Source organism: Diadema antillarum, unplaced genomic scaffold, assembly GCF_040938485.1.
Source record: "Diadema antillarum isolate AM-2024a unplaced genomic scaffold, OU_Dant_1.0 seq00000454_RagTag, whole genome shotgun sequence".
In the NCBI taxonomy this organism is placed as follows: Eukaryota; Metazoa; Echinodermata; class Echinoidea; order Diadematoida; family Diadematidae; genus Diadema; species Diadema antillarum.
Window position 1 is genome coordinate 856,379 of NW_027271426.1, and position 19,665 is coordinate 876,043.

Consider the following 19,665-nt stretch of genomic DNA (forward strand, 5'->3'; position numbering starts at 1 on the left):
TATACTGATATTGTCTCTTGAATAACTGTTTCCGGCATTAGCGGAACTTCAAAACGTCGAATAACCGTATTTTTCTTCCAGATTGTGATCAATTTTTCATTGTTAGGCCCTATGTTCTTTTCAGACGATTTATAACTGCACTTGAATCCCCTTTCACACAAAGAGCATCACCCAAACCAATCATCAGGTCTATTAAGTTCCACGCCGTTTCAGTTCATGTTGTATGTCCGTAGTTGTGCGATGAGAAAGATAAAAAATAACCCAATACAAGTTGTATTGTGTCGAGATGTCCAGGGGTTGACTGGGCGTGATCTGTTGTTGCTCTAGGGTCGACCTGACACGAACGTCGCATCATGGCTGTAGAAGGAAAGGACGTCGACGTTGACTATGGAATCGTTGCCAATATTCCTGCCAGTTTTCACTCTTCAGATTTGAGGAACTATTTTTCACAGTTCATTGAGGCCAAAGCCTTCAAATGCTTCCATTTCAGACATCGCCCGGAGACGAAAATACTAGAGAAGGACGCCGAAACTTCTTCAGACTTGCTCGTGGAGAATGGCCCCAATCAGCGGAACAAACCTGACAGCGCCCCGGCGTCGCCCCGTTCCTCTCGACTACAGACCGCCGATGGAAAACACGGGACGCCGCCAGAGGCTTCGGGGAAGGAGCAGAAGGCTCCTGCTCCAAGAACGTTTTGTTGTATCGTGCAGCTTAGTGATGGAAACATGAACAGATTTATCAGAATGTATCACAAAAAGCACTGGATCGACAGAAAGGGAGCGGTCATGTCTAGCCGATGTTTCATATCCCGCATTCGAGTTGAAGATAAAAGTGGTAAGGCCATGAAAAGGGCTCTACGTACTAGTACTAGTGTAGTACTAGTCTAGTACTACTTAGGACTAGAAGTCTAATTAGGTACAATAACGGCATTGGTCATGTCAGTATAGAGATAGAGTAAAAGTGTTGTCAATGTTTATTGTTATTAATATTATTAATGTTTCGGCATTCCAGTTCCTTTTGAGACAGCCACCCAAGAGTGAGTGCGTTTGCGAGATGAGATGTCAAAGAGCATGCAATTCTAAGGAGTATTCGACAAAAGTTTATTTGATGAAAATCGGTTTTGAAATGGCTGAGATATCCAAAAACAAGGTAAAACAGATCCTAAAAAAGGGCATGGCCTGTCGCCTTTTATTATTAACACTTTTTGGGATATCTCAGCCATTTGAAAACCAATTTTCATCAAATAAACGTTGAATCCTTCTTCAAATTGCATGCTCTTTCATATATATTTCATGAGTGGTCTCTCCTTATCTCACTTGATACCAGTAATGTTATAAACCTGAATCCCCACCTCAAGCAGTACTATAAAGTCCCTTTAACATTTCATATCTCCATGGATACAATTATCTGTGCAATATGGCACTTGTAATTTTTTATTATTCCTAACATTATTGCAAACTTTACAGCTAAATATTTCCTTCCATTTTACCTTGGAAAGCATCTATGGATTTACTTTGCAATACGTTCATACCCTTATTGATGAAGCTAATGTACAGTGTACAGCCCCGAGTTACCCTTCCTAGCGGAGGTCTTCGGGGATAACTACTACAAGTCCAAGGTACAAAGTACATCTGTACTTACTTTCTTCATTATTTCATAAGGCTGAGTTTGATCATTTAAGAGTTGACATGAAATCATCTGCATTCACTTAGAATCATCTGTGTTAAACCAAACTTCAAGGCCCATTCATGAAAAGTTACCAACTTTCCTTCAAATTTTACCCACATCATATATCACTGATGAGTATGATGGGGCTTTCCAATGTCTTCACTCCTCATGACACAGACGAAGCTGATAAGTACGTCACACGAGGTGAGAGTAAGCTGATACCCCCAGAGCGAGAAGCTTTCAGCAGGTCACACCTTACCCAGCTAGCCGAGCTGAACCCTCCGGACCTCATGCCCAACGGAAACGTGGGCACGCCAACCGCGGTCTTCCTGGAGTACATCCGCACCTGCCGACTCCCCCCGCGAGTCATCCAGAAACTCGGACTCACCTTCTCGAAGACGAGGACAAACCGCAGGTATGGGAACGTTCCATTTGTATACGGGGGTGACACAGTCGCAGGGCAGTCGGAAGAAGAGGAAGTAGCACTCACGGCATCTGGACAAGAAATCGTTGGGGATTCCAGAAGTCGAGAATCAAGGAGGAAAAGGCCATCTGGAGATACGGCTGGTACAACTGACAAAGAAGATGGTGCCACAGAAAGAAGAGAAGATTCTTCTTCTGATGAGGTATATAAAAGAAGGTTTTGCTGCTTTGATAAAAGCTGTTTCTGCTACCTAGTATTGTTCAACACAAAGCCTTATCTTACATCAACAGGGGATGTACAACATTCAGTGACATTGTGTGCACAGTTCATGCGAGGTACCCATGGGTCGTAAATCATAAATATGGTATATTGCCAAAATTACTTTCTAAACCATCTAAAGCTTGGCAATGTTAACCTTGATTCCCAGAAATGAAAATACTGTAAGAATTTCCAAAAATATGGACATTATAGCAAACAACATGATAATTGTTACTGGTATTTGGGTGAAATGTGGTGTAGACTCCTGAAGAGATCTCAAGTTCAAACTGCATCCTTGGGCATGCATCTTTGGGCAAGATGTTTAAAACTGATTATGCTATCCTTGACCGGAATATTATATCTGACGGTGCTGGTGTAGTGATGATGGCAGGACTGTCTAGGGGGAAAGAAAAATGTTATAGAGGCTACAATTATAGCTGGAGCCCCTCACATGTGCAACACCATTCTAGATGGAACACATGTTCTATGTTGTTTTCACCTCATAATCTGAATCACAACCTACTTGATTGGGCCATATTTTGAATGAAATACAGCCACAATCCCGTAAATGTCTCAAAATAATTACCACATCCATACAAATGCAGAGATTTCATTTTCCTACCTGCTATTCCCAAACATATCCTAGACTTAATATTTTCTGTTTGAAAGGGATTATTTTAAAACAAAGAGAACAGTTTTGCTCATGAATACTACCATTTCATCTCAGGATGTAATAGTTGCCTAACTAATGCATTGGTCTAGTGTTATGATAGGCTTGTAATACAGGTCTACATACTTTTGTGGGGGTGATTTTGCATTGATCCACATGGACTTCCACTTCAGCGGGAGACCCTGCTGAACCCTCTATGTGCCTCTCATTGATTACCTGTCCATAGATTAGCGCTTGAAATTTGTACACATTTGACTCATTGGCATGCAGTGGTAGCAAGGGGTAAACAGGAAAACAGTTTGCTTTCTGACCCCTCCTGATTAAGTGTGAGGCCACTGTATTGTCTACAAATAGTGAATAGTCACGAGTGCAATGGTACAAGATTTCGCACGAGGTGAAAGATAGAGGCGCTTCATTCAACGAGCGAAGCCGAGTTAAATAGTGCGCCTCATCTTTCACCTCGTGCAAATCTAGTCCATTGCACGAGTAAAGACCACACACTATTTGTTTTATACAACACCTTGAACGTCAACAGATTTGGTACTCACAAGATTCTTGAATTTAGCACAGAAATGGCAACCATTTTCCGTGAAAGACGAATGAGTAGCCTCACGAGTCGCAGTCACTGTAAACACTACATGTGTATGTATGTACTGTACATTGTTATGCGAAATGAAGTTGTTTACAAAAATGAGTGACAAAAGTATGCGCTTGTAATAGTTGAGTGTGCGCGGCACATGTTGTTTATTGTGACATCAGAGCATGTGCAATAGAACATTTTGGTCGAACCAAAATTGCACAGCTGAGACAGCCAGAGCGTGCAGTAGAACATTTCCCTAAATGTCACGTGATGGGCAATCGACCAATCGGATAGCTACATTCTAAATAGGCGTTGTATAGTAGTCATTAATATTGTAATCTCATCTGATGCTTGATTTTTGTTTTGTTTTGTTTTGTTTTGCTTTGTACATCCTCGGGATGCACTGTAGGATGATGATGACGATACGTGCGAGGAATGGGAGAGGCACGAATCCCTCCACGAGGACATCACATCTCAGGAGCGCACCAAGGAGCGGCTCTTTGAGGAGGAGATTGAGCTCAAGTGGGAGAAGGGAGGGAGCGGTCTGGTCTTCTACACCGATGCTGCCTTCTGGGATGCCCAAGAAGGAGGTGGCGCATTAACTCTTAGAAATTTTGAAGCTTTCATTCATTTTTTTTTTTTCTTTTGCCTCACCTGAGGATTTATTCAAGATTCCATTCAAAATACACAATCAAAATAATATCATCGTAACGATGTCACATAAAAGTGATACTAGCACAATCGTGCATTAGAGGTTCAACAATACGTTTGGTAACAATTGTTCATTTCTCCGTAGTGTTCTTCTATGTTTCATACAACATTGTATTTCTATTCTCGTTCTAATTTCTCTCGTAAACATATGCTTTAAAAAAACAACTTCTTTTATCATTACTGGTTTCATTCCGTTTCAAAATAAGCTTATAAATACTCCAAAATGCTATTGTCAAAAACAAACTATACTGACTCTTACACTGTATTTTCAGCAAATGTGAAACGTTGATATTTGTTACTGTTGCATGGTATACATCGTGTAACAAACTCCTTACATATAGAAGAAAATTTTCATTAAGTTTGCATTCAATGAAAGCATGAACAATGTCTTCTTTTACGTTGCAGTTCGGGCACAAATCATCATGACTTAAACCCCATTTGAATAGATTACTTCTCACTGGCAATAAGTTATACAACAATTTCAAATTAAATTCTCGTAATTTGTTTTCTTTTATATATTCTAAATTATATCTGAATACACATATCTTTCATTCATGACACTCTTTAAGGAGAAAACATCACTCGATACTTTTGTAGGAAATTTTAAGACCTTGTTTTCTTTTCTTTTTTTCATCTTAAGGATTTTTGGGATGCTAACAGATCTGTGTATTCAGCAAAGCTGCCAACTTTTCCCAATTCTGCCTGTACTAATGTCCCTTGTGCTTATGTAGAGGTGATAAAGTGTTTTGCATTGTTTTCATTTTTGAATGAAGTCTCAGAGAATGAATGCAAAAATATTCAACTCAAATATTTGTGCAGGAGACAAAAGCATGGATAAGGTAGACGTTTAGCAGTGAAAAAGACATTGATTGTTGTTAGTCCTTTCCATGTACAGATGTAGATTCAATAATTTGAAGTTTCATTTCATTTGTTTTGCTTCCTCTATATATTATTTCTTACAGATTTTGATGAGAAGACATCAGATGACTGGGATGTTGATATGAGCATCTACTACGATGAACGTAAGTGCTAGACAAACTGAGTGATCGATCGATATGCTTGGTGAAATGATGACAAAATGATATGATTGTATTGTGCATGGATGGAAAGTTCAAGGCAGGGAACATACAAGCTGATCCGTCTGTAGAGTTTGAAGCACTGACGAGCAAGGGTTATAAGTCCTGAGATGAATTCCAGGGACTTTAATTCTCCTTAAAGGACAAGTTCACCTTCATAAACATAAGGATTGAGAGAATGCAACAATATTAGTAGAACACATCAGTGAAAGTTTGAGGAAAATTGGACAATCGATGCAAAAGTTATGAATTTTTGAAATTTTTGTGTTGGAACCGCTGGATGAGGAGACTACTACAGCTTGTGAGTCATATGCGTACAACAGTATAAAGAAAATGTAAAGAAAATTCAACATATTTTCACTTTTTTCGCATAATAAAAGAGCACTTGACTCGACTCTTTCTAAAGGCAGGGGGAATAATATTACCCATAACATTTGTCGGTAACGAGTCGAGGGAATGTGTACTTTTTGCCAAAGATGAAATTTTATGAAATTCTCTTTATATTTTCCTTATATTGTTGTACGCATGTGACATCTAAGTTATTCACACACTGCAGTAGTCTTCTCATCCAGCGGTTACTGAACAAAAACTTCAAAAATTCATAACTTTTGAACGGAATGTCCAATTTTCCTCAAACTTTCAATGATGTGTTCTACTAATATTGCTACATTCTCTCAATCCTTATGTTTAGGAAGGTGAACTTGTCCTTTAAAGTGATATTTCAAATCCCTGAGGTTAAAATATTTTGAGTTTTCCCAGTGGCAAATGTCATCATCTGCTCTGTAATATCGGTTTGTCAAAGTTCTTGTGAGAATAATACAAACCGTCAGCTTGAATTTCTTTGTGGTAGTCCTCTTCTCAGCATCATCAGCAAGCCTACAGCTACCTAGATAGTAGCTATTCACAGGTAAATACAGCACACAGCATCTGTGTCTTGTAGCTCATGTGTGCAGTGCATACCTAAATTGCATATTCTGATTTTTTTTTTTTGTACGTGCTGCTTCCTTCGCATACCACATGTTTAACACAAAGCGTTCTGCCCTTGGGAAAACATCGTAGCTGGTCCGCTAATACATGATCATGTTTATCCAGTTATCGAGAATTATTTTGACTGACTTGTATAACATAGACATGTTGTAACACTGTGGGAAGACCAATGTTTTGGCATTTCTCACACCTCTGCCTTCCCATTGTACCAAAGATCACATGTTCACAATGACATAATTTTCTGTCAGCAAGATTTGGCATGATTTATTTATCTTTTATTGTTTTCAATTTTGTCATCACCATTGTTCCTGTTCATTTTGATACACCAGTATGTTTACATTTGTATAGTGTTACTTTATGCATGTACATTTATGCGCGTTTGTATATTCGAGGCTTAGAGTCAAAGAATACTTGAAAACAGCAAGAAAAGACATAGCTAGCTTGTGTCATACTGTGTGTAGAGTGTGCATTCAAATTCGTTTCGGATGTATGACAGAGGAAAATTTTTCAGTTCTCATACAAGACTAAAAAAGGATTCATGTTGTAAATGTTGCAGTGCTGTATAATAAGTGCTGCTGATAGCCTTTTCATGGCTTTTTGTCACAGTGTTGTTGAATTTCTTCTTGAATCCATCTTTTACTAATCCAGTATATTTGTAGCTACCAGTTATTTCAGAGAGTTTGCCCAAACTGAATGCAGTAGCTAAATTTCCTGTACCATTCAGGGGGCCGATCTAGCTTTGTGCTAAAGGGGGCATGGGGGGGGGGGGGGGGGTGACCAGTTTTGGTCAGTGTGAAAAATGGGGTTGTGCTACAGGTTGATAAGCAAAAGAAAGAAGAAGAAGAAAAAGGGTCTTCACAGTTTATATTGCCAGTTCTCTCCCCGAATCGGCCAACAAGCAAAAAAAAAAAGAAACTGAAACAAAAACAAAAACAAAACAAAACCCTAAACTTTGTGCAGCCCAAGGGGGGGGGGGGGGGGGGCTTAAACCCCCCATAGATCCGCCACTGCCATTTGCAAGTAATAATCCGTACTGTAGCCCTCCGTTTGAAGAGAATTGTGACCCAGTAATGTAATGTAGGGTCCTACAGTCCAGGGGCTGCCACAAATGAAAACTCACCACAGTGACTATGAATCCTCCAACAGATGGCGGAGACAAGGATGCGAGAGACTCCGTGGCGATGAGGAGGATGGAGAGGATGAAGAGGGGTCTGGAGGATACCAGCGTCTTTGAGAAAGAGGACAGGATCGGACGCTTTGAAAAACACACCAAGGTAATGATGGCATCACTTCACTAGTTCATACATTCATGCACTCTTGCACTTTGCAGTACAGTGGAACCTTGTCATAAAGAGGTCGGATATATAATATGACCATCTTTTATATAACAAGGTGATTTTGCAGGTCCCAAATTTTTTATATCTCTTTGTTTTTGTACCCTGAGATAGTGAGAAACCTGATATAACGAAGTATGTGTCATGGTTTTTTAAAGCTTATTATAACAAGGTTCCCCTGTACATCCAAGATGACAACTATTATAAAATGGGTTCAAGAACGTAGCCAATTGGAAGCGCTGAAATGAGTCACGTGTGCGTGCATGATTTCTTACTATTGCACGGCCCTGCAAAAAGCGTAAATTCACTGACGTCACAATGTTTACACTAGCAGTGCACACTCAATCAGTTGTTACAAGTGCGTCGCGAGCTACTATACGCGCTGTCAATCCTGTAAACAACTTCTAGTTGGGGCTGCCAGCAGGCCTTTCTTGTGCATAACATGTGGCATACGTATGTACGGTTATACGTACAGTACTTACATGTGCGGGATTTCCGAGTGCGACGTGTGTAAATGTTTGGGACGAACATCTTCGGACATCTTGACTTTTGAGCGAGTGCTACATGTAGCTGACTGTATTGACCCACAAAGGTACATGAAAAATGCTGTTAGTTTTCGACCAATTTTATAAATCAAATAATACACAGGTTTGAGTTTGTGACGTTAGTGGAGATGCAGCTCACTCTCAGGTATTTACAATGTAGTGCATGTTTCACAATTGTAAATACCCTCGAGTGCGCTACATCTCCACTAACGCACTCTCACCTGTGTATTATTTGTATATCAATTGACCAAGGATATCATACAGTCACATCATTCCTTAGAAATGAGAAGACTCTTATGATCAGCAGATATTTACTACAGAGACTCCAACCCCAAGCACCTTCTGATCTGGAGATTCTCCCGCCGGAAACCCCTAGCAAACGGGAGACTCCAAGTTGATGTGTGCGGAGCACGGAGTTCCTAGGATTCTAGATGTTCTCTGTTGCTATCTAAGGTTTATTTTTTCAACATACGATAGAAATATGTTAGAAATCCTTTCCACCGGGAGACACAGAGCCAGGGCGGGAAAAATCAAATCTCAAACGGGAGAACGGGAGATTGTGCAAAAATAGGCTTTCGGCGGGAGATCTCCAGTCGAAAACGGGAGAGTTGGAGTCTCTGTTACTAACTCCATACTTCTTTATACATGTTTTGTACTTTCAGTGACTTGTAGAACCCTCTCACATCCATATTACAAGTTGTATGCATTGTAGTAAGAATGAATGAATGAATGTTTAGTAGCCTGAAAAGATTCTGGATGTTTTCAGCTATGCAGTGTGCCTATGATGATGGTGTAAGTATTTATGGTCTGGTAGTGTAAACTATAAGGTTTATATGGACTGTGTGAGAAGAGTTTGCATTGTCAGCATGTGATAGGCCTGAGGAGGACTATTAATTGTATTTTCTCTGGAAAGCTTGTAACGAGAGCTGAGCAAGCTTGACCAAAGTTCTAAATATGGTCGGCCTTTCTTCAATCAACCTCGCATAAGTCGAATAATCACCTAAGTTAAATGTCTTTTCAAGTCCTCTTCTCTTTATATTATGTCCATTTTAATCCCTCGTAAGTCAAATTTTCTCAAAGTTGAAGCTATTTCTTCAGTCCAAATAGATTTGACTCAGGCAAGTTTGACTGTACTGAGTAGTCGCTCAGTAGGTTGGCATTTCGGATCTTATCAACTGTCTGTGTTCTGTCTGTCAGATTCTAGCTCCCCCCCCCCCCTATTTCTCTATCTCAAAACTTACTTCATCAAGCTCTTATTCTCTCTCTCTCTCTCTCTCTCACACACTCACACACACACACACACACACACACACACACACACTCTCTCTCTCTCTCTTTCATGCAGGGCATCGGCCGTAAGGTCCTCCAGAAACAAGGCTGGTCCGACGGCCAAGGGCTAGGGAAGACGGCGGAGGGAATGGCGGATGCTCTGGACAACTCTGGCCAGCATTCGCGGGACAAGAGTGGCTTTGGGTGAGTGCCCATTAGGCATGTACAGTCAAACTCGGATACCTCGAATTCGTCGGGACTGACGAAAATGGTTCGACGTACGCGAATTTCGAGGTACGCGTACGTCGAATTTTCTTCGACTTGTCCGATGTTTATCGATGTTCAACGTTTATCGATGTTCAACATGGTGTCTGTTATAGTGCCTAGTGATTGTTTGCATGCTTGTCAATTTGAATTGAATCAACTTTTATATGAATGAATTGAGTGAAAATAGGAAATGAAATCAAAATTTCAGAAATAAAGATTTTGGTGGCCCGATCGCGCCACCAAAAAAAAAAAAAGTCGGATGTTTACCTTCACTTTTCAAAATGAACAGCGGTAACAATCGGTTACGTATAAGATGCTAAAATAAATGTCAGAGTTTTGCGTTTAATTGTGGAAATGAATGACGGTAATATTCGACTCGGTATGATACTAAAATAAATGTCGGATGTTTGCTCATACTTTTGGAAATGAATAACGATAAGACTCAGCTCCGTATGGTGCTAGAACTAATGTTAGATATTTGATTTTGCGTTCGGAAATGAATAAGGATAACATTCTGCTCCGGAAGACGCTGAAATAAATGTCGAATTTTTGCTATGACGTTCGGAAATGAAAAACAATAACATTCAACTCCGTACGATGGTTAAATAAATGTCGGATGTTTCCTTATACTTTTGAAAGTAAATAGCAATAGCATTCGGCTCCGGAAGATGCTAAAATAGATGTCAGATGATCGTTTTATGTTCGGAAGAAAATAGCAGTAATATTCTGCTCCATCATGTCCATATGATGCTAAAATAACTGTCTGATGTTTGCTTTTAAATTTCGAAATGAATAACAGTAACATTCAGCTGCGTTTACTGGTAAAGTTAATGTTTGATGTTTGCTTTGACGTTCGGAAAAGAGTAACAATAATATTCAACTCCTGACAATGATGAAATAAATGCTGGATGTTTGCTTCTATGTTCGAAAGTAAATTGCAATAACATTTAGCTCCGAAAGATGCTAAAATAAATGTCGAATGTTTGCTTTGATGTTCTGAAGTGAATAACAATAACATTCAACTCCGTACGCTGATAAAATAAATGCCGGATACGTCCGAAAGTAAATGTCAATAGCATTCAGCTCCGGAAGATGCTAAAATACATGTCGAATGATTGCTTTTACGTTTGGCATGTTTGGAAGTGAACAGCAGTAACATTCTGCCCCATACGATGATAAAAATATATATATATATATTGGATATTTGCTACGGTACATTTCAAAATAAATATCAGTAACATTCAGCTATACGTTTCATAGTCCAAAATGTCTGATGTCTGCCTTTACGTTCAAAAATGAAAAACAGTAACATTCGGCTCCGTGCGATGATAAAATAATTGTCAGATGATTCATTTCACTTTCGGAAGTGGACAGCAGTAACATTCGGCTCCGTTCGATAATGAAATAAATGTCGGATGTTTGAAATGAATAACGGTAATATTCTGCTCCGTACGATGCAAAAATAAATAACAGACTGTTGCTTTAAATTTTGGAAATGATTAATGGTATTAATCCGCTCAGTTAGATGCTAAAACAAATAGCGGATGTTTGCTTTCACGTTTGGAAATGGATTACGATAGTATTCAGCTCCGTAAGATTCTAAAATGAATGTCGGTTGTTTGCTTTTACATTTAGAAATGAATAACGGTAACTTTCGGTTTTTTACAATGCTAAAACAAATGTCGGATGCTAACAAATGTCAGCAAATGCTCCCATTTTCTCATTTCAAACGTAAGTTTTGACCTCCTCAATATATTGGCATCAACTTTTATAATAATATCTACGCCTATTAACTTGTCAAATCTTTAAACACTAAGTAAGATAATTGAATTTTCTATTCATTTGTTTTAGACATGGACATCTGTATCACTTCAATAATGCTTAATATTAATTTGTCTATGTTTAGTAGGACCGATTTAGTTTTTCTAATGTTTTTCCTGATTTTTTTTTTTGTCACCAGATTTTACTTTCGACCACCAGAAAATAAAAATCAATGATATTGGTGGCCCGATAAAACTTAGTGCGGAGCCCTGTGTATTCTATTCTTCATTGTGATCGGCCTATACTTCCAGATTTTCATAATCGCATTGCTGGAAAAAAAAGTTTCAGTGCTTGCGTTCTCGGGGAAGTAAACTTCGTGAAAGGCAAAAAAAAAATAGTTTAAAAAAAGGCACTACGAGGTAGATTGATGTTTTGACAGTGGAGCGTGATTAATGGCAAAGATATAACTGTCAACGTAAGCAGGTGCGCCCCGACGGTTGAGAAATCTACGCGCACGGTATGACTGTCTCGATCAAAAATCAAAACACAGTGGTTAAAGAAAAGCAAATGATGGGGCAGCGCGTAGTGCTCTATCGTAAAGCACTCCATTGGCACGGGTGCTATGTGCATACCATGTACGTGTGGTGTTGGGGATTTTCCTTGTCAGCTGTGTATCGGGTATTTCTTCTTGGGCGCGCGATTGTTCTGGGGGGCATTTCATGAAGCAATTTGTCAGATATTTCGTCTGACAAACTGTTAAAAGCTACTGAAATCCTTGCTTCTGATTGGCTGAAAGCAAATTTTGTCCGACAAGTTGTCGGACAAAATGCTTCATGAAATGCCCCCCTGGTCTCAGAATATTTACAATCGAGTGTGAAAACATGTGACACGTCTTCGCTGTCCACGCGCGCTTAATCGGAGATGCTGAGTGATGTTTACAATTTCGATTCGAGCAACATGCTGGGAAAAACAATAAGTTAATTAAGATCGGGACATTAGATTTCCCTTCGAGGTAACCGAACTTCGAGTTATCTTTTTCGAGCTACGCGAATTTTAATACACGGAAACTCCATAGGAACAATCGGGACTTTCATTTTGCCCCCGAGGTAAGTGATATTCGGCTTATCCGATGTCGAGGTATCCGAGTTTGACTGTACTTCAAAATGCCTTAAATTGCTGAAATCTCAGATGTGATAAATTTGTGTTGTGATCTTTTGGTTACAAGCTAAAGACACGTAAATTGCGACGTTGAATTGAATGCATGCAAGCTGGAAGAAGCAATGATGTCAACACTTCGCAGTTTTCCTATTGGTGTGTACACACAACTATGGTAAAGATCATGGTGATCATTAATGATGCAACCTCTTACCCCCCTTAGAGACATCCTTGTTTGGTTATAAAAGGACAATAATTTGATGTGAAGGATCTGCTCCTTATCTTATCCCTTTTCATATTCTTTCAAAAAGGAAATTTTTAGAAGATTAGTCTACAGTTATAGCTGGTGACCTAGGTTATGATTATGCCATCATCACCTCTCCCCCTGAGTACTGCAAAGCAAGATATTTGCGCGGCATAAAATTTCTGCGAATTAGCTGCGGCGGCTCTTTTTGTGGCATCAAATTTTCGCAAATTGCCACTGGCATTCAATGCAAAAAGTGTAGACAAAAACTTTAGTATGCATGATTTCACAAATCTTGGCTCTTTGCGAAATTCGCAAAATTAGAATGCACACGAGCATTTCTTGTTCTACAGTAATGGTTGCGATCAGTGTCACTGATTTGTAAAGGCATGCTGAACTCTACAATGGCTTAAGTTTATTTGAGAGCAGGTTTTGATGACACCTTGACTATTCCTTCCTTTGCTTTTCTCATTTCTATTTAAGCCAATTTGATATGAAGTGGATTGCTGTCTAGTATGTCACTTATCACAGAGTCTAGAAGGCTACAGTTGCACATATTTTGCACCATCATAGGGTGCATTCGAGTGCTCTCTTAAAGTGAACTGTACTGTACTGCACCCGTGCTAGAGGAGCACTCGAAAGCTCCTAAACTGTAGAGTACTGTACTGTACCGAGCCAAAAGTGGACCACTTCCCGAAGCGCTCCAAAAGGATACCAAAAGCGTACCAAAAGTTCGCATGTGAAGAATGCGCGTATCATGCCCATACGTCATAATGCAAAGGCATCGTTCTCTTTGTTCGGGACATTTATTCAAGCGCGTCAGGTGAATGACCCTTTTGCTACAAAATGCGTGACCTCCTCTAAAAATAACTCATAATAAGATACGCTTTCTCCACAGAGTGCTCCAAAACTGGCACAGTTCAGTATGGTACGCTTTAGTTCGCTTTCCGAACGCACCCATAGAGGTGGCTGATAGGGGAAGGGAGAGCTTGGGCATACCGATTGTGATCGTACATACTTTGCCCTAAATGCTTGGCAAATGTCTTGGAAAGACTCTTGCATGAGGCACAGTTTAAAACTTTCTCAATTTTTTTCTTTCTTAATATTATGGTGGATTAAAGATACCTGTAATTGATATCCAGAGAATAATTACAGAATTTTCGGGAGAATGTGTATTTCCACACATCTGAACACATCAGCAGAATGAGAGTGAATTTGATATATTCTCTGCCGATTCTAAATTCAGTCTCTCCAGATCAGAAGGGCTTGCCCAAGAAAGCACCTACCTGTAGAAGCTTTTATGTTTATTCATGTTAGGAGTGCCAAGAAGTGAGCATTGTTGAATGTACTAATCTTTTGCACAGAATTGTGAGCAAGAAAAAAAAAACTTTGTACATGTATGTTCATTGTGATGAAATTCCATGTCATCCATGTTCATCATCTAAAAGGGATTTTTGTGTGCATCCTTGATGACCAGATATTATGGAGAGAAACTCCAGTCTGGCGGAAGAGGGACGTGGAAGAGGCAGCGTGTGGCAGACAAAGAGGTCATCATCTCCACCATCTACGATGACCCCGCCAGGACGGACCCCCAGGAGCCCCTCATGAGATCCCGAGGGCCCCACCACCTCAAGTACAGGCACGAGATCGAGTTTGTGAAGGGCGACCCGAGATGACACGACCAACTCAGGTCACCTGCACGCCACTTCCCACCCCAGTTTCCCGCTCTCCTCCCCTGCCCCGGCCACCCCATCCCCTCCAGTCTTGTGTGTAGAGATCCTGTCTGTTTGAGGAGTCACAACCCATGCACATAAAAGATTTTACCTTGCTCCTTGCAAATTAGAGCAGGGTGTAAACCTGGGGGGCATTTCATGAAGCGTTTTGGTCGGATATTTTTCTGACAAACTGTTACAAGCTACTGAAATCCTTGCATCTGATTGGCTGAGGGCAAATTTGTCTGACAACTTTGTCATACGAAATGCTTCATGAAATGCCCCCCTGGTGAAATGCTCCACGCCGCATACAGTGTGCACACAAATACCCGGTAACTGTCAAGAGATGCTGACCCTTTGTGATTTACCCAAGGTGACAGGCAACAGTCAACAAATGCTATTACTGAGGCATGTAGTGCCATGGGAGAAAAAGAGGAAAAGGGTTCCTATCAACTTGCAGGGTAAAAAATATCTAATATTTAATACCAAAGCTTTGATACACTGCAAGGAGCCCACAAGTCTTATTGCAAGGTCCTGTAAACTATAAATGTGGACACAGGCAAAATCTCAACTTTCCAATTAATTATTTTGTTAAACTGGCGCTTGTTTCACGCAACATGAAATGTAAGTGTTGTGCGTAATGATGATAGCAGTCAAACTAACATCCCAACCAACGTTATATGCATAATGTGTAATATGAAAGAACTGTAATAAATATCTTTATATTGCTGTTAGAGATTTACTAGATGGTGTGTGTTCTTGTGTGTCTCGTTACATAGCTGTATGAAGGTATGAGGTGGTTTGTTTGCTTGTCTGTATGTTTTGCAAGGCATCACAGAGGTCTTGAAGACAAAATTAATAGACTTGTCATGCTTATGAGTGATGTGTGGTAAGTTTGCAACTTACCGGTATACAGTTGTATGGGTTTTCATGTGGTACAGAGGAACCTTGACATAATGAGCTGCTTGGGAACACTGAAATTTCTTCGTTATATCAGGTACAGTGCAATCCTAATATAATGAACATGGTTATAACAAAGTAAAAATTTAGAAAAGAAAATTGTCTGTATGTGACCGGGCATCACAAAACGAACAAAAAGTCGCACCCCTTGATTTTACGCGAAGACTCAAAAATGGTGACGAGGGTCAACTGAGTCAACTGTGAGTTTTTCCTGTTTTCTGAAAGAGCTATCCTTCTTCTACATCATTCTTTAGTTTGGGGTGATAACATGAATGGGAAAGTGTGTTTTCAGCAGTTTTTCTACAACCCTTTTATAGGGGAGAATAGAATGATCAGGTATGTCTTAGCGTCCCCTTTTCATTTCTTGAAATCCTTTGCACATTCTTCACTTTCAAGTGTAATAACTTTTGAAAGGACAACACTACAGCTTTGAAAGTTGGCATTAATCATGGACAGAATGTATTGATAAAACGTGCTCAATTTCAGTCTAATCTGATAATCCCTTCATTGTTGTTGCTACAGTGGTTTACATCCTGTGTTTTGTCCCTTTCACTGGACAGCTAGCACGGCTTGGTAAAGATTAAGCGCATGAATAGATCCTGTACTTCAGAGCCTCTTTTCTCAGTTCACACCTTTCCAGAGTGTGTGCTTTCTTTCCAATATTTAGATAGGTTAGAGGAGTCCATTTTGAATTGAGTTATACATCATTCTAAAGCTTAGAATCTGCTCTTTAAGAATCTGCCCTTAACTAAAATTCCATATCTGGCGACTTTATGTTGGTTTTGTGATGCAGGGTCACATATATTTTTAAGTACTTTCTTTGTTCAGTTATAATGCAATTTCAATAACGAAAAAACTGCCAGTCCCACAGACTTTGCAACAATAGGACTTATCTGTATCTCGTTATATCTCGTTATATCAGGGATAAAAACAAAGAAGAAGAAAATAGAATAGGAATTGGACCTGTAAAATTACCTGGTTTTATCAGATATCTCCCTATATTGGACCTTGTTTTAATGAGATTCCATTGTATTTTAGTTTGTTTTTTTTCCAGAGTACTAAAAGTTAGCTCAAGAACATTTTAATCTAATGGCTGAACTTAGAGCAATAATACATAATATACAAATAATACACACGAACTCAAACCTGTGTATTATTTGATTTATAAAATGGGTCGAACACTAACAGCATTTTTCATGTACCTTCGTGGGTCAATACCAGTCAGCTACATGTAGCACTTGCTCAAAAGTCAAGATGTCCGAAGATGTTCATCCCAAACATTTACGCACGTCGCACTCCGAAATCCCGCCCATATAAGTACTGTAGTACGTATAAGCGTATACGTACGCCACATGTTATGCACAAGAAAGGCCGGCTGGCAGCCCGAACTAGAAGTTGTTTACAGGATTGACAGCGCATATAGTAGCGCGCGACGCACTTGTAACAACTGATTGAGTGTGCACTGCTAGTGTAAACATTGTGACGTCAGTGACTTTACGCTTTTTTGCACGGCCGTGCATGTTAGTAAGAAAATGATGCACGCACACGTGACTCATTTCAGCGCTTCCAATTGGCTACATTCTTGAACCCATTTTATAATGTATGTTATTGCTACTTTTGTAAAAGTTTTGATTTGTTTGTTTTTTTTTAACAACAGATAATTGAAACCTTTGGCTGCAGATTGGTATTTGTGAATTTTGACTGTACCAACAAGAATGCAGAACAAAGTACCGGTACAACTGTACAGTGTCACTTGCTGCAAAATACCAGTAATCAAGAGCTATGATTCCACAAAAGGCATCAAACTTGTGATTTGCATTTGATTGGCTGCCCTCTGCCTGAGCAAATACGTACATTATAGTTCTGCTGTCTGATCAGTCTTTGCAAGTGGGTTCAAGATGTTGACATTTTAATCAAAATAATTACATTGAATCCAAATGGTATTCACACATTCTGTACTGCCTCAATAACTTCTCCATCATCACTATTACAGGTTTGATTAATTGAAACTACCCAGACTAGACTAGCTCTTTGTAGCATTATAAATCAGGAAGACAATGGAGCTGCAATGTCCCATGTTTTGTACAGTGCACTCCCGTTACAACGAACACGGTTATAACGAAATTTCGTTATAACGAAGTAAATCTTCTGGTCCCAAAATTATCACCATTAAAGTCTATGGTACAAAATTCGCTTATAACGAACACGGTTATAGCGAAATTTCCGTTATAACGAAGTCTTTTCCGAGCGCCACAGACAAAGAAAAACAAAAGAAATGTGCTCCGTTATAACGAAATGCGAATTGCTTTCAAAAATACATAGCGGAACAAGCATTTATAGCGTCTCTGCATGGGTGACACCACTGTGAGTTCGCTCCTTGTGTCACACACAGTTTCTGAGGGGAACTTGCATTTATTATTGCATACAGTTATCCCATCACATTTCACATAGCTTTCCAGTTATGATGAGTATTCAGCAAACATAATATGATATATATACGTGGTTCCTTGTTTTCGTTATATATTGTATTTGTTCGGTTATAACGAAATTTCGTTATAACGAAAGAAAACTGCCGGTCCCGAGCATTTCGTTATAACGGGAGTGCACTGTACCATTTTCATGATGAGGTTTGCAAAATACAATGTAACTCCTGTGGTAGCAGATAGGAAAGAAACATCCACTTGTGAGTGCAGTGTGGAACATTGTTAACGCAAGGTCAGATATAGAACAAGGTAGCAGGAGTTTGGCTCATTTATAGTTCTCGTGTTAGTGAAACAATGAACCCAAAGTTGGGACAGATTCAGATCAGATCTAGTTGGGAAGGATATATAGACCTTCAAGATGTACATACATGTAAATGTATTTTACAACGTGGCACGGCAGGCACAAGATGCTGTTCTCAAATGGTTGAGTGAAACAGTTTCTAACTTCTGAGGTATGATTGATCTCAAAATTGTCCCCAAGATCAGTTGAACTGAACACGGGATTGATTTTAGAGTTAAGTGAAATAGGACCAGCTTTTTTTTTATCTCTGATATGACAAGATACATACATCTGATAAAAGGGAATTTCAGTGGTAAAGAACACCTTGTTATAATGAGCTTCTCCTGTAACTGCAAATGCAGTTTACAGTGATTGAGCACTTCAGGTTCACAAATGGTCTTCCTTTCTCTTAAAAGAAATGTACAGTGATACATGTAGTGGGCTATCATAAAGTCAGGAACAGAAGTGAATGAACACAGTAAATTCCTGTCTGTCATATGAATCATACATTTATTTCACACACCTTGCATTACACACAGAATGCTAACACAAAAGTATGATGTCCTTACAATATATATATATTGTTAGATACATTCATTTAGCAAAAATATTTAGAGAAGTATATTCTTCATGTAATGGCAAGAACATGCAGTCAAGCGAGGTGTGCAATCTTATCTCATTAATTGCAAATTTTGAAACTGAATGCTGATCAAAAAAGTGTCAAACCTAATGAAAAGAACTATTAATGAAATTGTGTTCAGCTATTATCCAAGAGACACAAATTATGTGTGAAATATGTGATTATTTCTTGATGCTTCAACTTAAATCTAAGTTCACAGAAAAAAAAGTGACCTAAACCTTTTTATGGGGGGAAAGATTGAATGTGCTTTCGTATAAACCTAATTGTTTGAAAGTACTCAAACAGTTTGTAAAGTTGACTCTGCATGATTTGGAAAGTACAAATGACGATGTGTCAATGTAGTACCTCGCCACAGTATTGTATGGTAGATCAATCTATAAACTTTGTCACATTCAGCATAATCCTATGAAAAATCTGAAACATACTAGGTTTGGATGAGGTACAAGAAAACATGCATACATTGGTCTTGTTGAGAAAAGAAGTTGGATTGATAGCACTCGATAATATCCAACCACTGTATTCTTAATTCAGCAGAATGTATCAAAATAGTAGACTGTACAATAGCTAAGTACTAAAAAAAGTGATTAAACCACACCCCTAAGATAAAAGGATAATAAACCAAAACTGAGAGCTTTTTAAAA

The 19,665-nt window shown here is 39.2% G+C and overlaps 1 protein-coding gene across 1 annotated transcript; it reads left to right on the plus strand.

Annotated features, from left to right (window-relative positions):
* Nucleotides 1–353: 353 nt before the first annotated feature.
* On the plus strand, nucleotides 354–14,889 carry LOC139732866 (G patch domain-containing protein 3-like). The gene is made up of 7 exons (XM_071643704.1): nucleotides 354–870; nucleotides 1,846–2,294; nucleotides 4,010–4,190; nucleotides 5,274–5,333; nucleotides 7,521–7,648; nucleotides 9,599–9,726; nucleotides 14,427–14,889. Exons 1-7 carry the CDS (start codon nucleotides 354–356, stop codon nucleotides 14,623–14,625), a joined length of 1,662 nt encoding a protein of 553 aa, XP_071499805.1. The 3' UTR covers nucleotides 14,626–14,889.
* The last annotated feature ends 4,776 nt before the right edge of the window (nucleotides 14,890–19,665 follow it).

Coding starts and splice junctions, on each gene's coding strand:
- LOC139732866 (XM_071643704.1), top strand. CDS start 354: ATGGCTGTAGAAGGAAAGGACGTCGACGTTGACTATGGAATCGTTGCC. Junction 2,295..4,009: donor AAGATTCTTCTTCTGATGAG/GTATATAAAAGA, acceptor GATGCACTGTAG/GATGATGATGACGATACGTG. Junction 9,727..14,426: donor CGGGACAAGAGTGGCTTTGG/GTGAGTGCCCAT, acceptor CTTGATGACCAG/ATATTATGGAGAGAAACTCC.